General features: G+C 45.8%; 1 protein-coding gene across 1 annotated transcript in view; it reads right to left on the reverse strand.

Moving 5' to 3' along the window:
• Positions 1-19,726, reverse strand: part of ATP1B3 (ATPase Na+/K+ transporting subunit beta 3) — a 35,329-nt gene extending 15,603 nt beyond the window's left edge. Inside the window, exons 1-2 of the mRNA XM_043996731.1 lie at positions 19,709-19,726; positions 19,315-19,467 (exon numbers count right to left, since the gene is read on the reverse strand). Of these exons, the coding sequence (XP_043852666.1) occupies positions 19,315-19,423 (109 nt within the window). The 5' untranslated portion in view covers positions 19,424-19,467; positions 19,709-19,726. The remainder of the gene's footprint in view (positions 1-19,314; positions 19,468-19,708) is intronic.
• Positions 19,727-19,931: the final 205 nt, after the last annotated feature.

Consider the following 19,931-nt stretch of genomic DNA (forward strand, 5'->3'; position numbering starts at 1 on the left):
AACAGAAGGCGGGTCAAAATGAAAACAATCAGACAGCCAGGACAAAGTTTCATAGTGAATTTATTAGATGCCTCAAGGAAAACCAAGCTGCACCCAAGAGATCTCTACTTCTGTGCATAATGACTTTACTTCTAGAAATGTGTCTATTATTTCACATTTCTTAGGTTTCAAATTTTAGAAGTTTGAGAATTCCAAAACAGAGCCCATTATTTTTCTCCCCAAACCCTTCCCTCTTTCTGCCCAGGAGACCACCACTGAAGCCTCAGGGTCATTCAGAAGACCCTGTTCTCCTTCATCCCACACACCTGCCCGGGCCTGGCTGACTACTTCCACAACAGCATTGCTCTTTAATCACAGGGGCTTGACCCATCATTCATATCCTTCCCACCACAGTTGGCCATGGTGGGTCATCCCCAAGTCTTAGCATACACATCCCTCCTCAGTGGTTCCCTATCTCCACAAATACAAACTTCCTTCACAAATGGCTCCACTTTCCTTTCCCCAGCTTAGTTCCCAGTGCTCACCTTCATTCCTCCTGTGCTGTGGCTGAACTGGTCATCTTTATCCTGTCTTGTGGTCTCTTCCCACCCGAGTCCTCTGGTATATCATGGTGACCTTCCTTAAGTGAAGGTCTGGATCAGGTCACTCTCCCCCCACCACACTCAGTAAAGTGCAGGGATGACCCAATACCTCCAGGATCCCATGTAGAACTCTGCCTGGTTTTTAAAGCCACCTACACCCCCCCCCCCCATGCCTGGAACTCTACCTTCCTCATCTCGGCATCCTGGCTTTCTTGAAGTCTCAGCTGAAATCCTTCCTTCTGTAAGCTTTCCAGTCCCCCTTAACTCGAATATTCCTCATATCACCAAGTTAACCTGCATATACCTAGTTTGCACATAGTTATTTGAATCCCTCCCCCCCATTAGGACAATCAGCCCCTTGAGGACAGGGACCTTGCTTTTGTCCCTTTTTGTATCCCTAGGGCTTAGCACAGCACCTGATGCACAGCCGGTGCTTAATAAATGTGTGTGAACTTGTCTCCATACTTCTGCTAGCCACCATTTCTGGAATATACTTCCTCTTCACCACCACCTCTTAGAATCCTTAGATTCCTCTAAAGCTTGGGTCAAACAAATGCTGCCCCCTTCACTGGCCTTTCCAGAGTCCTTCCCCTGCTGCCAGCGCCTTGCACCTGCCTTCTTCCCAAAAGGGCACTTGCTCGAGCTCTCTCTGTCTCTGTCTCTGACCAACTGCAGCAAAATGGCGGCAGAGAGCATTTTTATAGGAAAGTTTGTCAACTCTTGGTTGGCTATATGGTCAATCCCAAAACTGCAATTTTTTTCCCTTTGTAATATGTTTTTGTAATGATGTTTAATGGTATAGAAATGTGACAAATAAACTAAGAGCCACACACTGAAAAGCTGGAAAACTTGCTTAACCAGACTTCATATTGAGAATTATCAGCTCTATCAACTAACTCTCAGAAGCAGAGTAAGCAAAATTCCTTTTTTTCATGCCCTTCCTAAGGCAGGGAAGTGGCTAAATGTCTTTCCTCATCCCAATTTAACACCCATTTATTAAAAAGTACTGAGACCCAAGCAGGAGATACAGAAACAAAATCTAAAAATCATCCCTCCCAACAAGGAATGGTAAGCAGGGGGATAAAAAAAACCTAAACCGATAAGAAAAAGCAAGACAGAATTATCTGAAGGCTCAAATAAACAACAGGTAAAAAAAAAAAATATATATATGTATATATATAAAGACAACAACAACAGGTAGGGTAGGGTCTGGGAGAGTGAAGGAGGGAACACCTGGAAATGTGACCAGAGTTAGCTAGTGAAGGGCTTGAAATATCAGGCTATTTGATCTTCAGGACCACAGCTAGAGCTAATGGACATTTTAATGAATGAGTCAGATCCAGGCTCTGGGGGCATTAAAAGTTGTAAACAATTAGCCACAAGTCACAAACAGGATGGGGTCAGAGAAGTGGTCAGAGAAGACTGTAAGTTTGATGTTGTAGGTGCTATGCACTGGCTGAATAATACACTAACACCTGTATAAGTTAATCATGGGATTTTGGAATTTTGACATGGGTGGGGGGGTGAGGAGCATGACAGCAATCCGAAGACACTGAATCCAATCATTTTGTATTGAGTTTTGAAGTGCATTTTAATATTTACAGTTGAATGAGCAAGCCCAATACTCAAATTTAAAATTCAAATAAAATAAAGTCAACTTAAATAATTTATTATCCCAAAGTAGCCACTGTGGGGCTACTGAGGAGCTGTGAGTTACAGACCAGTGAGTCCAAGTGACAGCAGTAGTCCAGCTATCACCTACCAGGATACCTAAACTCAAACATCTGCAAAGTTCAAATCATTTTTCAAAAAAATTAATTAAAACCAGGTCACTTGAAGAAAGAATCAAAGTAACAAAATTCTAGTACAATAAACCAAGTGTGGGGTTTACCCAAATAGATTTTTAAATAACTGTCTTCCGGGGCAGCTAGGTGGCGCAGTGGATAGAGCACCGGCCCTGGAGTCAGGAGTACCTGAGTTCAAATCCGGCCTCAGACACATAACACTTACTAGCTGTGTGACCCTGGGCAAGTCACTTAACCCCAATTGCCTCACTAAAAAAAAAAAAACAAAAAAACCAAAAACTGTCTTCCATATTCTGTGGTGATTAATTTTTAACTTGTTAGACCCACAAACTAAGCACCATAATTTTTTTTTGGCCAAAACTGACATCAGGATAAACAGTCAAAACTTTATACCACAATTTCTCCTCTTCTATCATTCTCACAACAGTCTTCTGACCCTTGTTAAGGATATCGGGAAGAACACGATTATCTCCCCCCACACCCAGGGCAATGGGGGTTAAGTGACTTGCCCAGGGTCACACAGCTAGTAAGTGTCAAGTGACTGAGGCTGGATTTGAACTCAGGTCCTCCTGAATCCAAGGCCGGTGCTCTATCCACTGCGCCACCTAGCTGCCCCCACAGTTATTTAATAAAATTGTTAATACCCCGCTAAGTCCCCAAGGTGCACTGGTTCGGTGTGAGTACTATTGGGAGTGTCTGATGTTGATGAACATTAGAAGAATGGTGTGTGAAACAGGGAAACGAGGAAGACAAAAACTGAAAAAAAAAAAAAAAAGTCCTCAAATATGCGAATAAATATGGTAACCTAAAAATCAGCAATAAAACCCCAAACACTGCAAAGGTACTGTGCAAATTCCGTCCCCCCCCCTCCCAAGACAGCAAACAGCAACTAACTCAAGTATACTTACATATACAACAGTTAAGAAAAACATCCTAAGACTGGCTGTAAACTCGCATGTCTGTAGTTTGCTCTTTGTTCAGAGAAAGGAAAGGTGCAGGTAGAGGTTTTCCCATGAAACAGTTACAGGCACCTATCTATGTTCACCAAAAATCACTTTACCTTTAGAAGTGGGGACAGAAACAATTCAAAGCCTTTCCCAATATGTCACACATTCGAGACGGGAAAGGCAAGTGTGCTAACAATCTGTAAAAAAGATCTGGGTGTTTTAGCGCAAAGCTTCTTAAACTGTGGGTCACAACCCCATATGGGGTCGAGTCACTGAATGTGGGGGTCGGGAAAAATCTGGCACCAGTAAAAGGTTATGTGTACCTACCTATTTTATGTGCCTATACACCTATAAAAAAATGTTTCCGGAAAAAAGGGGTTGTTAGTGGAAAAAGTTTAAGAAGCCCCGTTTTAGTGAGAAGCGAGATGAATTAGCAAAGTAACAGGACAGCCACACATGTGGATGGAATCTTACCCTGGGCTCAAGACTAGGGAGATGGTGACTTTGCCCTGGGGAGACTTACAGAATACAGCTTTTATCTCTGGGCCCCACATTTTAGGAAAAGACATTGAAGAGCTAGAACCTGTCTAGGAGGGCAACTGACACGGGGAATGTCTGTACCTTTGGACCTAGAGATTTCCTTACTGAGCATTTACATCCAGAAGACCATTGTTAAGAAAAAAGTCCCCATGTACAATCAAAATATGTATTAGGAGTACTTTTTGTGAGAAAGAATTGTAAACAAAGTACATGCTACTGATTAGGAATGACTAAACAAATTTTGTCACATGAATGTAATAGGGCAGCTAGGTGGCACAGTGGATAAAGCACCGGACCTGGATTCAGGAGGATCTGAGTTCAAATCCAGCCTCAGACACTTGACACTTACTAGCTGTGTGACTCTGGGCAAGTCACTTAACCCTCATTGTTCCACAAAAAAAGAAAAATAAAAAGAAACAATGTGATGAATACAGAGAAACATGGAAAGAACTATATGAACAAATATGAACTTAACATTTGAGCTTTTAAAATAACTAATTTCAAATATAATATAGGAGGTGGCAGTTTGCCTTAAAATGATCAACAATTTAATTTACTGACTCATTTTTCCATTCAAAAATCCTGTCATTTTTGTCAATTTTAAAATGTGTCCTTTTGATATCAGGTATACAAAAGTCAAGCCAATAACAACCTTAAAACCCAAAGTAATCTCTAAGAACTTTTAAATTATCCTCCTCTTTAATCTAGAACTGTTAGGAAAATTCCCAAATAAGCACATCCTGCTTCAGAACTGTTTTTATTGTTTTATTTGTGTGGTCCCAAAATACTATTGAAAAACCATAGTAACTGGTCATGATAAATGGAATTCCTGGATGAATCACTGTGGACGGACGTCTGACAGGATTTTATTGAAAAGTTTTGAAATCAATATTCATTAATACTAAATAGTTGTGCTTTAGCCTTCTGGCAGGGTGCTTGCGCCCTCCCCCAATTTTTGAGAATAATTTGTGTAGTATTAGTACTGACTGTTCTTTAAAACTTGGAAATAATTCTCCTGTGAATGCATCGGGTGCAGGAGGAGGTTTTTTTACTTGGTCATTCCTTTACAACTTGTTCTTTCTTTTCTTGAGATTGGATTAAGATTTCCACTGGGTCTTCTGGTACTTTATATTTGTGAAGGTTTGAAGGTATTCACTGATTTCTTTTATATTTTCAGTTTTGTTAGCATATGGTTGTGCAGAGTAGGGTCTCAATTCTTTTCATTTCTTTTGGTTTTGTTGTGATTTCTCCTTGTTTGTTTGCTTTTTTGTTGATTTTATTTTTCTGCCCTCTTTTAAATCAAATTGGTTTATCCATTTTAGTAGTTTTTTTTTTTTCAAATTACAGCTTTTAGTTTTATTTGCCATTTTTATAGTTGTTTTGGGGTGGGTATCTAGTTGATCTATTTCTCCCTTAATTTTTAAATACTTCTTCTTTTTAGTTATTTAAATGCATGTTCAGTTCATTAATCTACTCTTTCTATTTTATTTTGTGAATGTACATTTGAAGGGATGATTTTTCAGAATACTTTAGTTACATTCCAGAAATGCTGGTACACTGTGTCATCCCCATCACTTCCTTTCATGTAATTATTGTTCTGATGATTTGTTCATTAGGATTTTATTGTTAAACATCCATTTAGGTCTCTATGTTTTCTTTCTGGTCCCTGAACTGATGATCAATACTTTTATTGCATTACATTTATTAATTCTATCCTTTCAGATTTTTTTTTTGGGGGGGCAATCTCTGTGCCCTGATACATGGCCAATTTTTGTAAATGTTCCATTGTTGCTGAGAAACGTATATATTCTTGAATAATCCTATTTAAAAGATACTCTAAGTAATTACTCTAGCTTCTCTTGCAATTTGTTCTACTTGTACTTTTCTTTATCTTTTTGTTGGCTTTGTTTAAAATGATAAGGGAACATTATTTTGGGGATGACACTTTTAAGAATATTAATGTATCTTCACAAGGACAGTGAACTTATTCTAAAATTTTATGTTTATTTGCTATGCTTGTAAGTTGACTTACAGTCAAAATCAAGTCCTTCTATTAAGTCTCCTTTGTCTTCTCAGTACTTTAACAAAAAGCTAAAATTAGGTTACAGCCAAAACAGAAGCAGAAAGAAGTGATAAACTCTCTCTTGGGTTTATCTATCCCCTTAAAAGATTCACAGCTGTGAAAAAACCCAAAAGTTCACTAATTTCCAGAATGTGGAAATGCATTTTAATTAAAATAATCCAGACTGATTTTAGAGCTACAAAGACTTCAGGACAATGGGACCAGAGCTCAGACAGGTTAGCTGCACTTGCCCAAATTCAAGGTAGGATTTGAACCCAAGTCCTCTCTCACTCCAGAATCACTGGTCTTTGCTTTATGATGGGCTTTTTCTACTCAACAATGAGTAATGGGGCATGTTCTCACCCTGATGTTGCAGCATTTGAGAGTCAGAAGGTCTCAGAGGCCACAACCCACACTTCAACAAGAATGAATCCCTTCTATAATTCCTGTGAGCTCACCTCGAGGACGGAGCTGATCTGTAGCTCTTTCCTATTCCCACTCTAATCTCTGGCCAGTACTGCACCATCTCTTCCCACCAGAACCTGCCCCTTCTCCTACTAAGGTCTCTGTCATCCTTCCTTCCAGTCATCCAGGCTTTAGCTTCTCCTCCCCATCTATCCATCACATGAGCTGCCAAGTCTCTGATTCTCTTTCCTGTGTCATTTCCTTAATTTGTTCCCCACTGTGCCTGCCTATTTCAGGCCCTCCTTCGACTTAGCAATACTCCTTGTAATACCTTCCTATAACTGGCTTTGGACTCTGGCTCTGGCACTGCCGTCGAAGGAGCATCATCTCTTCTATCCTAGCATGCCCCTGGCTCAGAACCCTTGGGGAGGGTCCTCATGGCTTCCTCAGCCTTCGAGAAAGGCCTGCTCCACAATCAGCCTTGTTTCAGATGACAATCATTCCTACAATGCTCGTTTTGATTTTTTTTTTTTAAGTGAGGCAATTGGGGTTAAGTGACTTGCCCAGGGTCACACATCTAGTAAGTGTTAAGTGTCTGAGGCTGGATTTGAATTCAGGTACTCCTGACTCCAGGGCCAGTGCTCTAGCCACTGCGCCACCTAGCTGCCCCCCAATGCTTGTTTTGAAATGTGAATTTGTTCCAAAGTGTCTGATATGCTGGGGAACGTTTGGGGCATAAGAATTCCCTAGGTGACTATGTCTAATTCTGTTGGAGAAAAAACAGTTTGAATGCAGAAAATGGCACCACTTGCCAATAATTCACAAGCAGCAGCCCTCCTGGTACCCACTTGCAGAAGCACACTTCGGGTCTTTTTCTCAATGTAAACGACTTTATTTATTGTATATCTCCGGGAGTGCAGTAAGAGCTGTGGGCAAAGGAGGGCTAGGTTAGACCCATGATACCCCACCACCCCCAGGGACTGAGTTGTGAACCACCGACCAAGGCTGCCCACAAACCTTCATTTTGCCAGCCTGTGCTCTGTGGGAGCTGGGCCCGAGACCAGGTGGTCACCACTATTTACTAGAGTGTTTCATGTATGTCTTAATCATTTCACATATATAAAAATGTGCTTTTAAAAAGTCCCTATCACAATGCTGTCCAATGGGGATTAAAAAGCTGAGAATCAAGGTGATCAAGAGTCTAAACTCTGCAATGGGCCAGGTCTGTATTTATGAGGACAGGAGAGTGCTTCGGGCCATGAGGCTCATTACCTAGCACTCATTACAAGGCTATGAGCTAGCTGTACTGCGATCCAAGCATTAATGATGTAAGCTGGCACACCCAGTGCTCTCTCTACTAGACTCTATCTGCCTACTTCGAGGTTTGATGAGATGATCTCAAAGACCTCTGTCAGCTCTACAATTCCACAAACTCTTATTCCAATATAGATGCACGGCTCCAGTAACACTCCAGTCATTACCAGTAACACACTAAGTTTCAAATGACCTAGTAACTGTTCTCTAAGAAATAATGGGGCAATACTGAGATGACTGGCCTAAACCAAAGACCCTGTAAAGAATGATAACTGATGCTGAATATGGGTTTATTTTGAAAAACTATATAACAAAAAAATACTTCAACAATCTGATTTTGTTGGTGTGGAGACTCATTGCAGGGATGCAACTAGCAGCCTCTCTACACTTTAGCACAGGATCCTCGTCAGGCCCAAATCAATCATCACTCCGCCTCTGGTAATGAGTCTCACCTGCAAGTCTGTGGTTGGTTCCACAGTCAAAGCTTTTCGACTGGAGGCCGGAAGAGCACAGCAGAGCTTTTGGGATCCAAAGGGTCACCTCTAAACCAGGCAGAGACCCTAGTAGAGGGTTCTGAGACAGAGGAGGGTGACGAGGATTGTGCTGTACAAAGACCCCAATTTACCCATAGGGAAAGGGAGCTTGTGGCCAAACCTGATACACACTCTGGATCCCAGTGACTGCCGTGCACAACCAGACAATGGGCATCTTCAACCTGCCCTTTCCCTCCTGTGCACTGCCGGCCCACTGCCTGGGGAGAGCTCCATGGGGGTTCCGAGGTGCCCACACGCACCGCTGCTCTTACCAGCCTACACAGCGGGGAAGGCAAGTCTTGTTACTTTGCCAATGGGGCACATGTCCTGGGAAGCTTCTTTAGAAGGTTACACTTCCCAGGACAAAGAGCAGCACGAAAGCCCTCTCACCACCATGTGATATTGGGGAATGAAGCCCACCTGCCTTCTGCCCTGAGCCAGGCACCCACGACAGGTGGAGTGCGAGGCCCCAAGCAGGGCACTGACAGAGGCACCCCAAGAGACCTGCCCGTGTGGATGATGACTGACCCAGAGGGCTGCAGCCAACTGTCAGGGAGCCAAGAGAAAAGAGGCTCACAAAAATCAAAGGAGGACACGCTATCATCTCTCCCCTTACCAGCTGGGAGTCACACCCATTTCGGGGCTGTCTAAAACTCTCCTACAAACCAGGGGTGAAACAAGATGATGCTAAGGTCCCTTTCAGCCCGAGCAGATCAGAATTAGAAAGAGAGGCAGTTGGGATTGGAACCCATTGTGTGCAGAGCCCTGAATGGAATACTGAATACAGCAATCAACAGTTGGAAAATCTAGGTTTCAATCCAGATTCATTAGCCTCTCTGAACCTCAGGTTTCTCCTCTCTAAAACGGAGATGGACCAGACCTTGAGTCCAGCCCCCCAGCTGTGTGATCCAATTTCATACAACACTGTCCAAGAAATGCTATTTTTTTCATCAATATGGTCTAGATGTAGATTATTCTGCGAGGATGTTTTTAGCAGACAGTTGTAGCAGGTTCAGCTTTCCAAAACTGGCACATGTCCCTCTGCAGAAAGGGGCCAGACCGATGAGAACAGCCTTGGGTGTTCCTGGGAATGGAATGGGGCTTGGGGGCACTGGTGAAGCCCCACTTTTAGTGACAGACTGAGCAGGTGGCATTTGGCACTGTATTTAAGAGTTGGCATTTCTTGTGTGTTGGAAGCTGGCTGCCATAGAAACAAAAAACCTTGTCATTAGGACTCAATTATTCATTTGGATATCCTGTAAAGCGGAGGTGTGGCACATCAAACCACAAGAGTCCCCAGCACCGCCAGAGCCAGAGGAAAATGTCCATGGGAAATATTTTCAAAATAAACCAAAATACGATAAAACAGCTAACATTACATTTCAAAACTGATCCATATGCAGCCTGCAGGGAATCTGATGTTTATGAAAACAGGACACTTTAATAATAGACATGACTTGATATTACTAGTAATTGTAATTACACTTGGGACATTAAGACCACCCAACCTAAATGTGTGTGCGCACCCCCCCACACACACACTTGTGTAATGGCCCCATTTCTACTTGAGTTTGCCATCCAAAAAGTGATTTTCAGCTTCTCCATCTAAAAGGAGGGCATCACTTTTGGCCAAAGACACAGAATTAGTTGTTCAATGAGGTGTGACTGTTAACATTTTATACCTTGGCTGTGTCCGCCTGTCGATAACAATTGCCCCTTTCACATATACACTTACTACTCAAGTTCTTTTTTAATGGTAAATTTTAAAAGTGTTCTCATTAGTGGGAGTAAGGGAAGACAGGCATTTATTTAGTAAGCACTATGTGCCAGGCACTGAGCTTTATCACTATCATTTTGTTTTATCCTCACAACAGGCAAGTACTCTTATTAACCATTTTACAGTAGAGGAAACTGAGGTACAGAGTTTAAGTAATTTGCTTGGGGTCACACAGCTAGTGTCTGAGGCCAGATTTGGACTCAGGTCTTCCTGACTCCAAGTCCAGCACTCCATCCACTGTGCCATTTAACAAACTGGACAAATTCTGGAACTCAGTACCTCAGCTTCCTTATCAGTCATCAAACCATCAAACATTAAGTGCCTACCCTTTGAATGTCAGAGAGCTTAAATTTCAATGGCGGGGAGGGGAGAGGGAGAGAGGGAGAGAGGGAGAGGGAGAGAGAGAGAGAAAGAAAGAATGAATGCCTATGCTGTGTATAAAACAAATACCAGGTAGTTTGGGGAAGGTGGCCCTGGAATGCTAAAGGAAGCTGGGAGTCAATGAGGCACAGATGCTGAAGAGCAAGCACTGGGCAGCACGGCTGCATGGGCAAAGGCAGAAAAGGATGGGCTGGGAGGAGTTTCTCTGATTCCAGAAGGAATCAGGAGCCACAGGACCTTATAAAATGAAGGGGCAGCTGTGGGAGTAGTGGAGCGGGAGGAGTCGACTGTGAGAGAGGGAGGTGAGGTAAGTGATCCGTGAGATGTCAGGGAGATCTGGTGGCTGAATGGAGGGACACAGCATCAGTGAGAGGAGGGAAGTTGCCAAAGATGAGTCCAAGGTTGCCAACCTTGGTGAATGGACAGAGGATGGGGACTTCAACAGAAAGGGACAAGTGTGTGGAAGAGAGATGGGTTTGAGGAAAATAAGGAGTTCTAGTTTTGGATGCGTCCAGTTTATGATACATATGGAACCTCTGATTCAAGAAGTGCTATAGGCACATCATAATGAGGGGTTGGCGGCCCAGGAAACACTAGTATGTGTGTTAGAAGTTGACAGTACTGAACCCTAGGGAGTTAATGAGGTGACACAAGGAACATTTTAAAGTGAAAAATGAAGACAAGCCAGGACAGACAGTTGGACTACACACAAAATTAGTGGCAGTGACATGGATGACAAATTACTGAAGGAGATGGCGTCGTGATAAGGCAGGTAGGTAAGATTATGAATCCCCATCATGACAAAGTGTCATGAAAATGCAGAAGATTAGACTGGTTATTAAGAGACCCTGGGGGGGGGGGCGGCTAGGTGGCGCAGTGGATAAAGCACCCGCCCTGGATTCAGGAGGACCCGAGTTCAAATCTGGCCTCAGACACTTGACACTTATGAGCTGTGTGACCCTGGCCATGTCACAGCCCCAGTTGCCCTCCCCCCCATACACAAAAGAGAACATGTAGAAGTTCTGGCCTTAGTGAGGCCTTGATTGGACTCCTTATAGTCCAACAGAGATTCCTCACCAAGAGCCAGCCTCCTACTTACCAAATCCAGCGGCTTTGGGGTTTTTGGGTTCTCTTCCTTGATTTCTGTAGCATGACACTATTGACTGCCTACTACTATCTTCTTGTCCTGGTGTTCAAGACGCGGCAATACCTTCCTGTCTGTTCCCCCCTAAATGCAGGGCTACCCCGCCCCGACCTGCGGCTCTACACCCTCTTCCATGGCCGGAATGGCCACTTTTGTGGAGAACTTCAATAACAACCTTCTTTCCCAAGTGGCTCCCGGACACCTCCACCGTCCCATCAGCATGTCAAACTCGGCAAGTCCAAAACCAAACTCCTTCTCTTCCTCCCCAAACCCTTTTCTCCTCCAAGCTTCCTTATTTCTAGGAGTAGTACCACTGTTCTTCTAATTAACTAGGCCAACAATAAAAATAAAAATATGAATAACTAGCATTGATACAGTGTTTTCTTTGCCATTTGCAAAATGCTTTACACCTGTTACCTCATTTTATCCTCACAACACCTCTAGGAGGCAGGTATGATTTTAATACCCATTTTAAAGATGAGGCAACTGAGGCAGAGAGGGGTTAAGTGGCTCAGGCAGGCTCCTACAGCTTTTGAGTACCTCAGGCAGCATCTGAATTCTGGTCCTTCTGACTGCAGGCTCTCTGCACTGCCCCACCTCAGTGCCTCAGAAGGCTAAACACAAATTCTGACCTCTCTAATTCTTCAGACATCAAACCCAACTGGTTCTAAAATATTTCACAACCCTATTTTGAGCAGAATAGTTACAAACCAGCTTTCCCCTCTGTAGTCTCTCTCTATTCCAGACCCATACAACTTCGAACTGCAAGAATCATTCCACTAAGGATGGAGATTTCCAACTTTAACATGCCTGAAACCAGACTCAACTTTTCTGTAAACCTGCTCCTCCCTTTGGCAAGACTGCCTCGTTTCTCCCAGTTATGAGTGTTGGTCATAGTCCGTTTTATCTCTGCAATACCTCTCTGATCATTCCCGTCCTTACTATCCGCCCCCTACCATCCCCTAAATATACCATTCCAGGAATAGAGCCTCTAATCCATCCCATGCACCACTGCCAGATTAATCTTCCTAGTGCTCAATTTTGAACTCACCATCCTTCCTCAGAAAATGCATTGGGTTCCTCTTGCCTTTCAAACTTCTCAGCCTGTCATTTAGGCCACCTAGCGGTGTCTTGCACACAGTAGGTATCCAGTCAGTGTGCTGAATTAAATGTGTGGGGAGAAGTTGGAAATAACTAGCACCTTGAATTAAAGGGCAGACCAGTACTCTTTCGGAAAAAATGAAGGCCATGCCCCAGAGTCTTAGGCAGAAAAAAACCTAGGAAACATAGGCCCAATGATGTTACGTTTTTTTATTTGGTGCAAGGAAGATTTGAATCCAGCAAGATGGAAAAAGAAACCATGAAAGCAATTTAGAGATTTTGGGATTTGTAAAGAAAGCCAGAGGCTGAAAATGGGAGAACACAAAGGAAAGTTAAAGGAAAGTAATTCAAAGCAAAGGACCAAGAAGTCAATCTGGAAGGGGAAAGGACGGTTTCAAGAAGCTCCATGGGCAGGGTGAGAAGTCAGTGAGAGAACAGAAGAGAAGCTGAGTGGAGCCATCAGGTTTTGGCTGAGATCAAGGAAAGGAAGTTGGGTGTGGTTGGACCACAAGAGGGTAGAGGAAATCTAATGAAAGACAAGGTTGAGGGTTTCAAAGAGAAGGCAGGAGAGCAGGGCATTCTGCATGTGGCAATGGAACAAGTGACTGTCATGTTCCAAGCTCATCACCTAAATGAGCTCAAGAAACCGTCCACTCTACAGATGATCAGGGACAATGAGGGGCCCCTAAAAACACTTCCATGCTGAGGGCAGAAAACCATTCAAAGCCTCTGAAATGTCAGAAAGGAAAAGGGACCCCTGGGGGAGGTGCCAACTTGGAACTCCAAGGTAAATTGGGGCCTCTTCCTGAAGGGGAGGGAGGGAGGGAGTGTAAGAAGGCACTAAGCTGGATACTCTGAGGAAGGGGCAGCTGCTGCTTGTCTTCCAAGGGCTGAAATCCCCAAGTGTGACCAGGTGAGAAACCACCCAGGAAGGAAGAGTCCTCATTTCAGAGGAGAGCTGAGTAGTGGTGGTGGCGGCATGTAATCATCCGTACCTAGGCTCCTGAGGACCGTCATCTTCCCAGGGCAGGCGTGGATCAGAGATGTAACAGAGAACCTCTTGAGTCTTGCCCAAAAGGAGGCCCATGACCTACCCCTCGCTTCTGGAGAGCTGTCTCTGCACCCCACAGCAAGGTGCCTAGCATACAATGGGCGCTCCATATTGGCTACTTTCTGAGTGACTACAAACACACCCACATTTCCTTCACTCTTCACCTGAGGAACCCTCTACCATGCTAGTCATCAACCCAAACTCCCCCCTTTCCAGGCTAAGCATCAAGAGAAGGTGGTCTACAATCAGGGCCTTCGTTCTCTTAACTCTCTGCCACGTTACAAGCACCTCTTAGTGACCCAAACTAATGGCCTTTTCTCAATTCTTAGCCTTTGTGATTTCTCTTCAGACTTTGACCCTCTCTCCTGGTTCTCCTGCCTGACAGATCCTTCTCAGCCTCCTTTGCTGCACACCTTCATCCAGAATCCCCCCAACCTTGGGGGTTCCCCAAGGCTTTGGTCCTGGGCCCTCTACACTGTTTTCTGGGTGATCTCACTGATGCCCATAGATTCAATGACCATCTCCATGCTGATGATTCTCAAATTTACTTATCCACTCCAAACCTCCAACTGCCTCTTGTCTTAAACTCCATGTGTCCCCAAATGGACCTTGTTCATCTTTCCCTTCCAAGTCCTCTCTTCTTGCTGTTAACAGCACCACCATATTCTCAATCACCCAGGAAACCACAACCTGGGGCCATCCTCAACTCCTTACTCTTTCTCACCTGCCGTAGTCATTCTGTTGCCAAGTCCTGAAGGTGCTGCCATGGCAACATCTTTTCTATAGGCCCCCTTTCCTCACCACCACCCTGGTGCAGGCCCTCGGTGCTTATCGCCCAGACTGCTACGGTCGCCTGCTCGTTGGCCACATGTCTCAAGTCCAGCCTACACCGTCCCATGTCACCCTCCTATTCAATAAAGTCCAGTGGCTCCCCAGCACCTCCAGGATCCAAGAGAAAATCCTACTTGGCCTTTAAAACTCTTCCTAGGCTGCCTGCCACCCCCCCCACCTCCTCGTGCTCCCCCCGTGGATCAGTGCACACGCTCACAAGCCAGCCACAGCGCGCTACCATCTCGGATGCTGTGAATTTCCATTGGCTTGACCCCAGTGCCTGAAATCCTCTCCCTCCTCATCTCTGCCTGCTGCTTCTTCCAAGTCCCAGCTAAAATTCTGCCTTCTACCCCCAAAAAGCCTTCCTCAGTTCCCTTTAGTGTGAGTTCCTTCCCTCCATGATTAACTCCAATTTGCCCTGGGTATATCTTGCTTACACATAGTGGTTTGCAAACTGTCTCCCTCCTTAGATAGTGCCTCAAAAGAAGAAGCTGTTTTTAATTTGTAGCACCAGCACAGGGCAGACATTTATTAAATGCTTATCAACTTGCTGCTTGAGACTGGCTTCAAGGATTCCGACATGCACAAATGACAGCACTGGAACCTAAAAGAGACTGGGAAAGATTACAAAGTCTCGGGCAAGATACTGAAGTCTTTACAAGGGCCTATGAAGCACTTCCATTCCTTCTATGTACTGGATGTAAAGGATAAGGAGAAATTTGGATTGGGGAAGTGACTATCTGAGAATGAGATTGAGATTTCTAAAATATAATTGAAGAACAGAGGAATGACAGGGCTGATAAGCACACACCTGGCATCTTGCAAATTCAAATCAAAGGGGCTTTTAAGTAAAAAGGGGAGGGTGAAAAAAACTGCATGAAGTTCAGAGGAGACAGAAACCCAATAAAGAACCCAATAGCAAAATCCATCACATATCCATGGTTGAGTCAATAAGCAAGTAGATGTCCAAATGCAAAGAGGCCAAGTTTGAGCTTGAGACTTGATGGAATGAGAACCATTCCAAATTCTTTGCCCACTATGGCTCATCTACCCCACAAAACAGGATAGGTGTTCCCAGGGGCAGCCGTCTTCCTGTTTCCAGGGTGGGTCAGCTCTCTGTCCCCATGGACACGGATAAATGCAGATGGAAGAGATCTTAGAGATCACCTGGTCCAACCTTCTTATTTTCCAGAAGAGAATCCATAACGATTCTGAAGGGAGTTGGGACTTGCCCATGATCAATGGCAAAGCCCAGCAAGGACCCAGGTATTCTGAAAGACAGTCCTCAGCTCTTCCCATTATACCACACTGCCTTGATTGTGCAGTTGTGCCTCAGCTTCTACAATGGACAAAAAAATCTTATGGATGTTAGGCTCTACCAAATGAAATGCTGTATAGACACAAAAGCCCTTAAAACCTAAAGGTATTAAATAAAACCTAAAACTTGTGATTTCCTGGTTTAAAAAAAAATGGGATTCCTGTGGGAGTGACTGAGTAACTCTGTATAGTAGGGTGCTCATATGTGAGGAAAGCCAGAAGCCAGGCTTTCTCCTGCTAGGAGTGGGGAGCACTTGAGCAAAGATTAAGTGAGGGAAAACAGAATGGTATTTACTAAGTGGTTACTGTGGGCTAGGCACTGTGCTAAGCACTTGGGAATAGTAAGAAAAAGCAAAAATAGTGCCTGCCCTCAAGGAGCTTCGAGTTGAATGTAGAATTAGACTCTAATTGCCTGTGTACTATAGATGATTTGGACAGAAAGAGAGACTAGACAAAACATCTGTGAAACATCACAAGCCTGGCACAGAAGCCCGATCGGAGTAGCGAGCACTCTTTTTCTGCCAAAAGCAAAAAAAGCGATTGACTTCTTAACTTGTCTTAACAATCTCATCCTCCAAGAAGAGGAAGAACCAGCAAAGGGAAATTCTATTCTAGTTCTGATTCCTACTAACAGAAACTGGCTACTGGGACAGAAATGACAGAAACCTAGGAAAGAAGAGCCCAAAGCTGGGAAAATGATTGTGAATTGGCAAGTCAATCTGGAATGGATCAGAAATATGTAAGGATGAAATTCTGAATAGAGGGAGAAGCAATTTTGAAGAGTAGGCAAGCAGGGAGCTGTGCGAAGAGTAAGACCCTGATGTACAGTGAACTCATTAGCATACTTTAATTTTTAAAAGCTATGTACAGACAATGGAACAGGCAACAGAGGGTGAATACAAAAGCATGTCACTGTAAGAACAATGTCAGGAGAGCTCAAAGGAAGACTGAGCTAAGGAAAGCTAAGGGATAAAAAAAAATTAACAAAGAGAGGCCTTTTAAAAAGTTATACTGGGGAAAATAACAGGATCTGAAATGAGTGAGGACCACTGCTGGGGGTGACTGGGGTGATAACTGATAAGATGGCAGAAATGTTCACTCCTGACCGTGCTTCTGTTTCCTCTGCCAAGTAAAGACCTTGGTATTAGAAAGGTCACAACAAAAATGAATAATAAAGAACTGATACTCAATAGAAATAAAGAGGTTGTAAGAGTACACTGAGCTGACTCCTGATGACTCAAGTCACCAGGCCCCTGTCATTGATGGTTCCACCACCCAGAGAGCCTGGCTCCAGTGGCTTGATGGCTTTGAGAAGTTGCAACCTCTTTGGGCTCAGTTTCTCCGACTAGTATACAATGAGCCTATGAGGGAGTTGCTGAATGTCCTTTTCCTGTCTAAATATAAGTAAGTCCTTTATTTACAGAAAGGCCTATTTCAAGACAGGAACTACAGGTCCCTCTACAACAGCAGCTCATATTTATATAATGATTTAAGACTTAAAACATGCTTTCCTTATAACACCCCTGTAGAGGTACACAATGTTCTTTACAGGTGAAAAAAACTGTGGCTAATAAAATGGAGAAATGAGGACTTTGAACCCAGGTCTTTTGACTCCAAATCTAAGGTTCCTTCCACTATATATATTGTCTTCTGAAGGCCTACTATGTGCAAGACTGCATGCTTGGGGTAGGGGTGGGGAGTCGAAGAGTTAACAAAGACAGCCTTGAAAGCTGAGACTGGAACAGGTCTTTCTGACTCAGTTAACACGAATGTACTATCTTCAAACTTTTCTTAAATTTCATGCTAATGTTCTACACACTAGGAAGTTAACTTTACAGGTACAAAAATGTCAGATGAAACAAACCCATAAAGCCCTGGCTTTGGACACAGGAGGTCTAGATTTGAGTCCTGACTGACAGTCACTGGCTGGGCCATCTGGTCAAATCAACTGGCCTTCAGTTTCCTCAGAGATAAAATGAGGGTGGGTGGCGAGAGGATCTTTAAGGTCCTTTCCAACCTCTACGGAGCTGTGAAACTGACATTCAATTTCTGACGTCTTAAAAGGAGGTTTTCCAGCAAAGAGAGGAATGGCCTTCAGTGAAGTCTTATTTAGATGTGGGCTAGTCATCTCCCTTTCCACTTTGAGTACTCAAAGAACAAACTCACTGCTTCTAATTCCGTTTTTTAAATAGGTGCATCCTTACAAAGACTGCTTAAGTGCTTACTTAAGGCTTCATTCAATCTGTTAAAATAACCTCGAGTTCCACAGACACTCATGGGGGGGGGGGAGGGGGGGGAGAGAAAACCTTGCTTAAAGAGAAAACCCAAGAGTTTTATTAAATGAGCCGCTGGAAAGGTCGGTCTAAGAGCAAGGGAGATTTTTAACTGCCAAGAACCCTGAGTTTTCCTTTAAAAAAAAAAAGATTCACAGAGAACCCAACTTCTGTCATAAAGAGGGGAGGAATATTTTTTTAAGTGTCCTATAACTACCCCAAGCCAGCCTACTTCGGTATACAATGTGCTTCTGTGATTATTTCACCACGGCATTCATTCTACCCACACACTTAAAACACACACACTTCTCGCTGGGTTGGGGTGCCAATGAAGAAGTCACAAGACAACGACGGGAGTGGAAATTTCCTCTCCCCCACCCAGTGGGGCAGGGTCTGATTTCCCCGAATCGCTCCTAGGGCAGTTGGCATCGGAGGCGGGCCCTGTCCTGACAGAGGCTGGCACAAAAGCGGCCGGCTCGGGGCGAGCCCCCGGCCCTCCCCGGGCACCACAAGAGGTTCGTACCACCCCCGGGGAGGGGGTCACGTCTGGAGCCGAGCTCCTTCTCCACGCCAGGGGGCCAGCCTTTGGCGGAGCCAGAGTTCCCCCCTGAAGGGGAGTTCGCGAGTGGCGCTAAGGCTAACCTGGCACCGGCTTCTCTGCCACGGGGGGAGCGGGGACCCGCGGAAACACGTGTGCCCCCTTTCCCCCAAGGGGAGAGAGCCCTGCCCGGAGTAACGGAAGGAAAGCCCGGCGGCGGCGGCGGCGGGGGAGGGAGGGAGGGAGGAGGGAACTCCGCGCGGCCTAGGAAGCCGGGGTTTCCCCCACGCCGGGGCCCTCCCAGCAGAGACAGACAGCGGCACATGGGCCCTCCCTCGTCCTCCCCGGCAGGGCCCCACGCGGAGGCCCCCCTCCACGCCGGCCGGGCCAAATGAATGGGAGCCGGGGCTCGGGCCCGGCCGGGCGGGGGGCGGGGGCCGCGCCGGCTCCTCCTCCCCGAGCCCTCCCCGCTGTCAGCTTCTATTTTTAGCGGTGAATGTAGCGGGTCCGGGAGCTGCCCCGGCGCGGGGGTCCGGCGGCGGGCGGGAGGAAGAAAGGGAGGAAGGAAGGGAGGGAAGAAGGAGGGAGGGAGGAGGGACAGCGACAGGCGTACACACTCCCCGCACTCACAGCCACCCCCGGGGGTCCGTTCCGCGCCCGCCCGCCGCCGCCCCGGCCCCAACCGCCGCCCCGGCCGCCCGGCCCCGCACTCACCCCAGCTCTCCGCCGTCCTCCCCAAGATCTGGCCGTTTCCCGGGTTGTAGATGAAGCGTTTCCACTCGCCCAGAGTCTGTTCGAAAGGTTTCTTCTCGTCCTTGGTCATGATGGGCGCGCGTGGGTAGCTGAGAGATCCGTGTCAGAGCGTGGCTGTGAGTGCGAGTGGGTGTGAGTGCGTGTGAGTATGGTTGCGGGGGAGCGGGGGAAGGGGGTGCGTGAGGGGGGAGATTGGGAGCTAAGGAGGAGGAAGGGGCGGGGGGAGAAGGAAGGAGGTCTAGGAGGAGGGAGTGAGGGGGAAGCGGCGAGGAAGGTCGAGGAGCGTCCGGCAGTGGTAGGCGCAGCGGGAGCCCCAGAGGGGGGAGAGGGAGGGAGGGACCGGGAGGGAACTCACACGCTCACACACCCGGAGAGAGTGAGAGGGAGGGAGGGAGGGAGGACCGAGGCGGCAGCACTTCCTCGCTGCAACGCGCACTCGAGCCGACTGAGCCGAAGCTCGAACTGGGGCCACCGCTCGGCCAGCCGGGCTCTGACGTCGGCGCCCGCGCTAGCCAATCGGGAGGCGGAGGCCCAGGCGCGAGCGCCGCCACCGCCGCCGCCACCGCCTACCGCCCTCG

Source organism: Dromiciops gliroides, chromosome 3 (assembly GCF_019393635.1).
Source record: "Dromiciops gliroides isolate mDroGli1 chromosome 3, mDroGli1.pri, whole genome shotgun sequence".
Classification (NCBI taxonomy): Eukaryota; Metazoa; Chordata; class Mammalia; order Microbiotheria; family Microbiotheriidae; genus Dromiciops; species Dromiciops gliroides.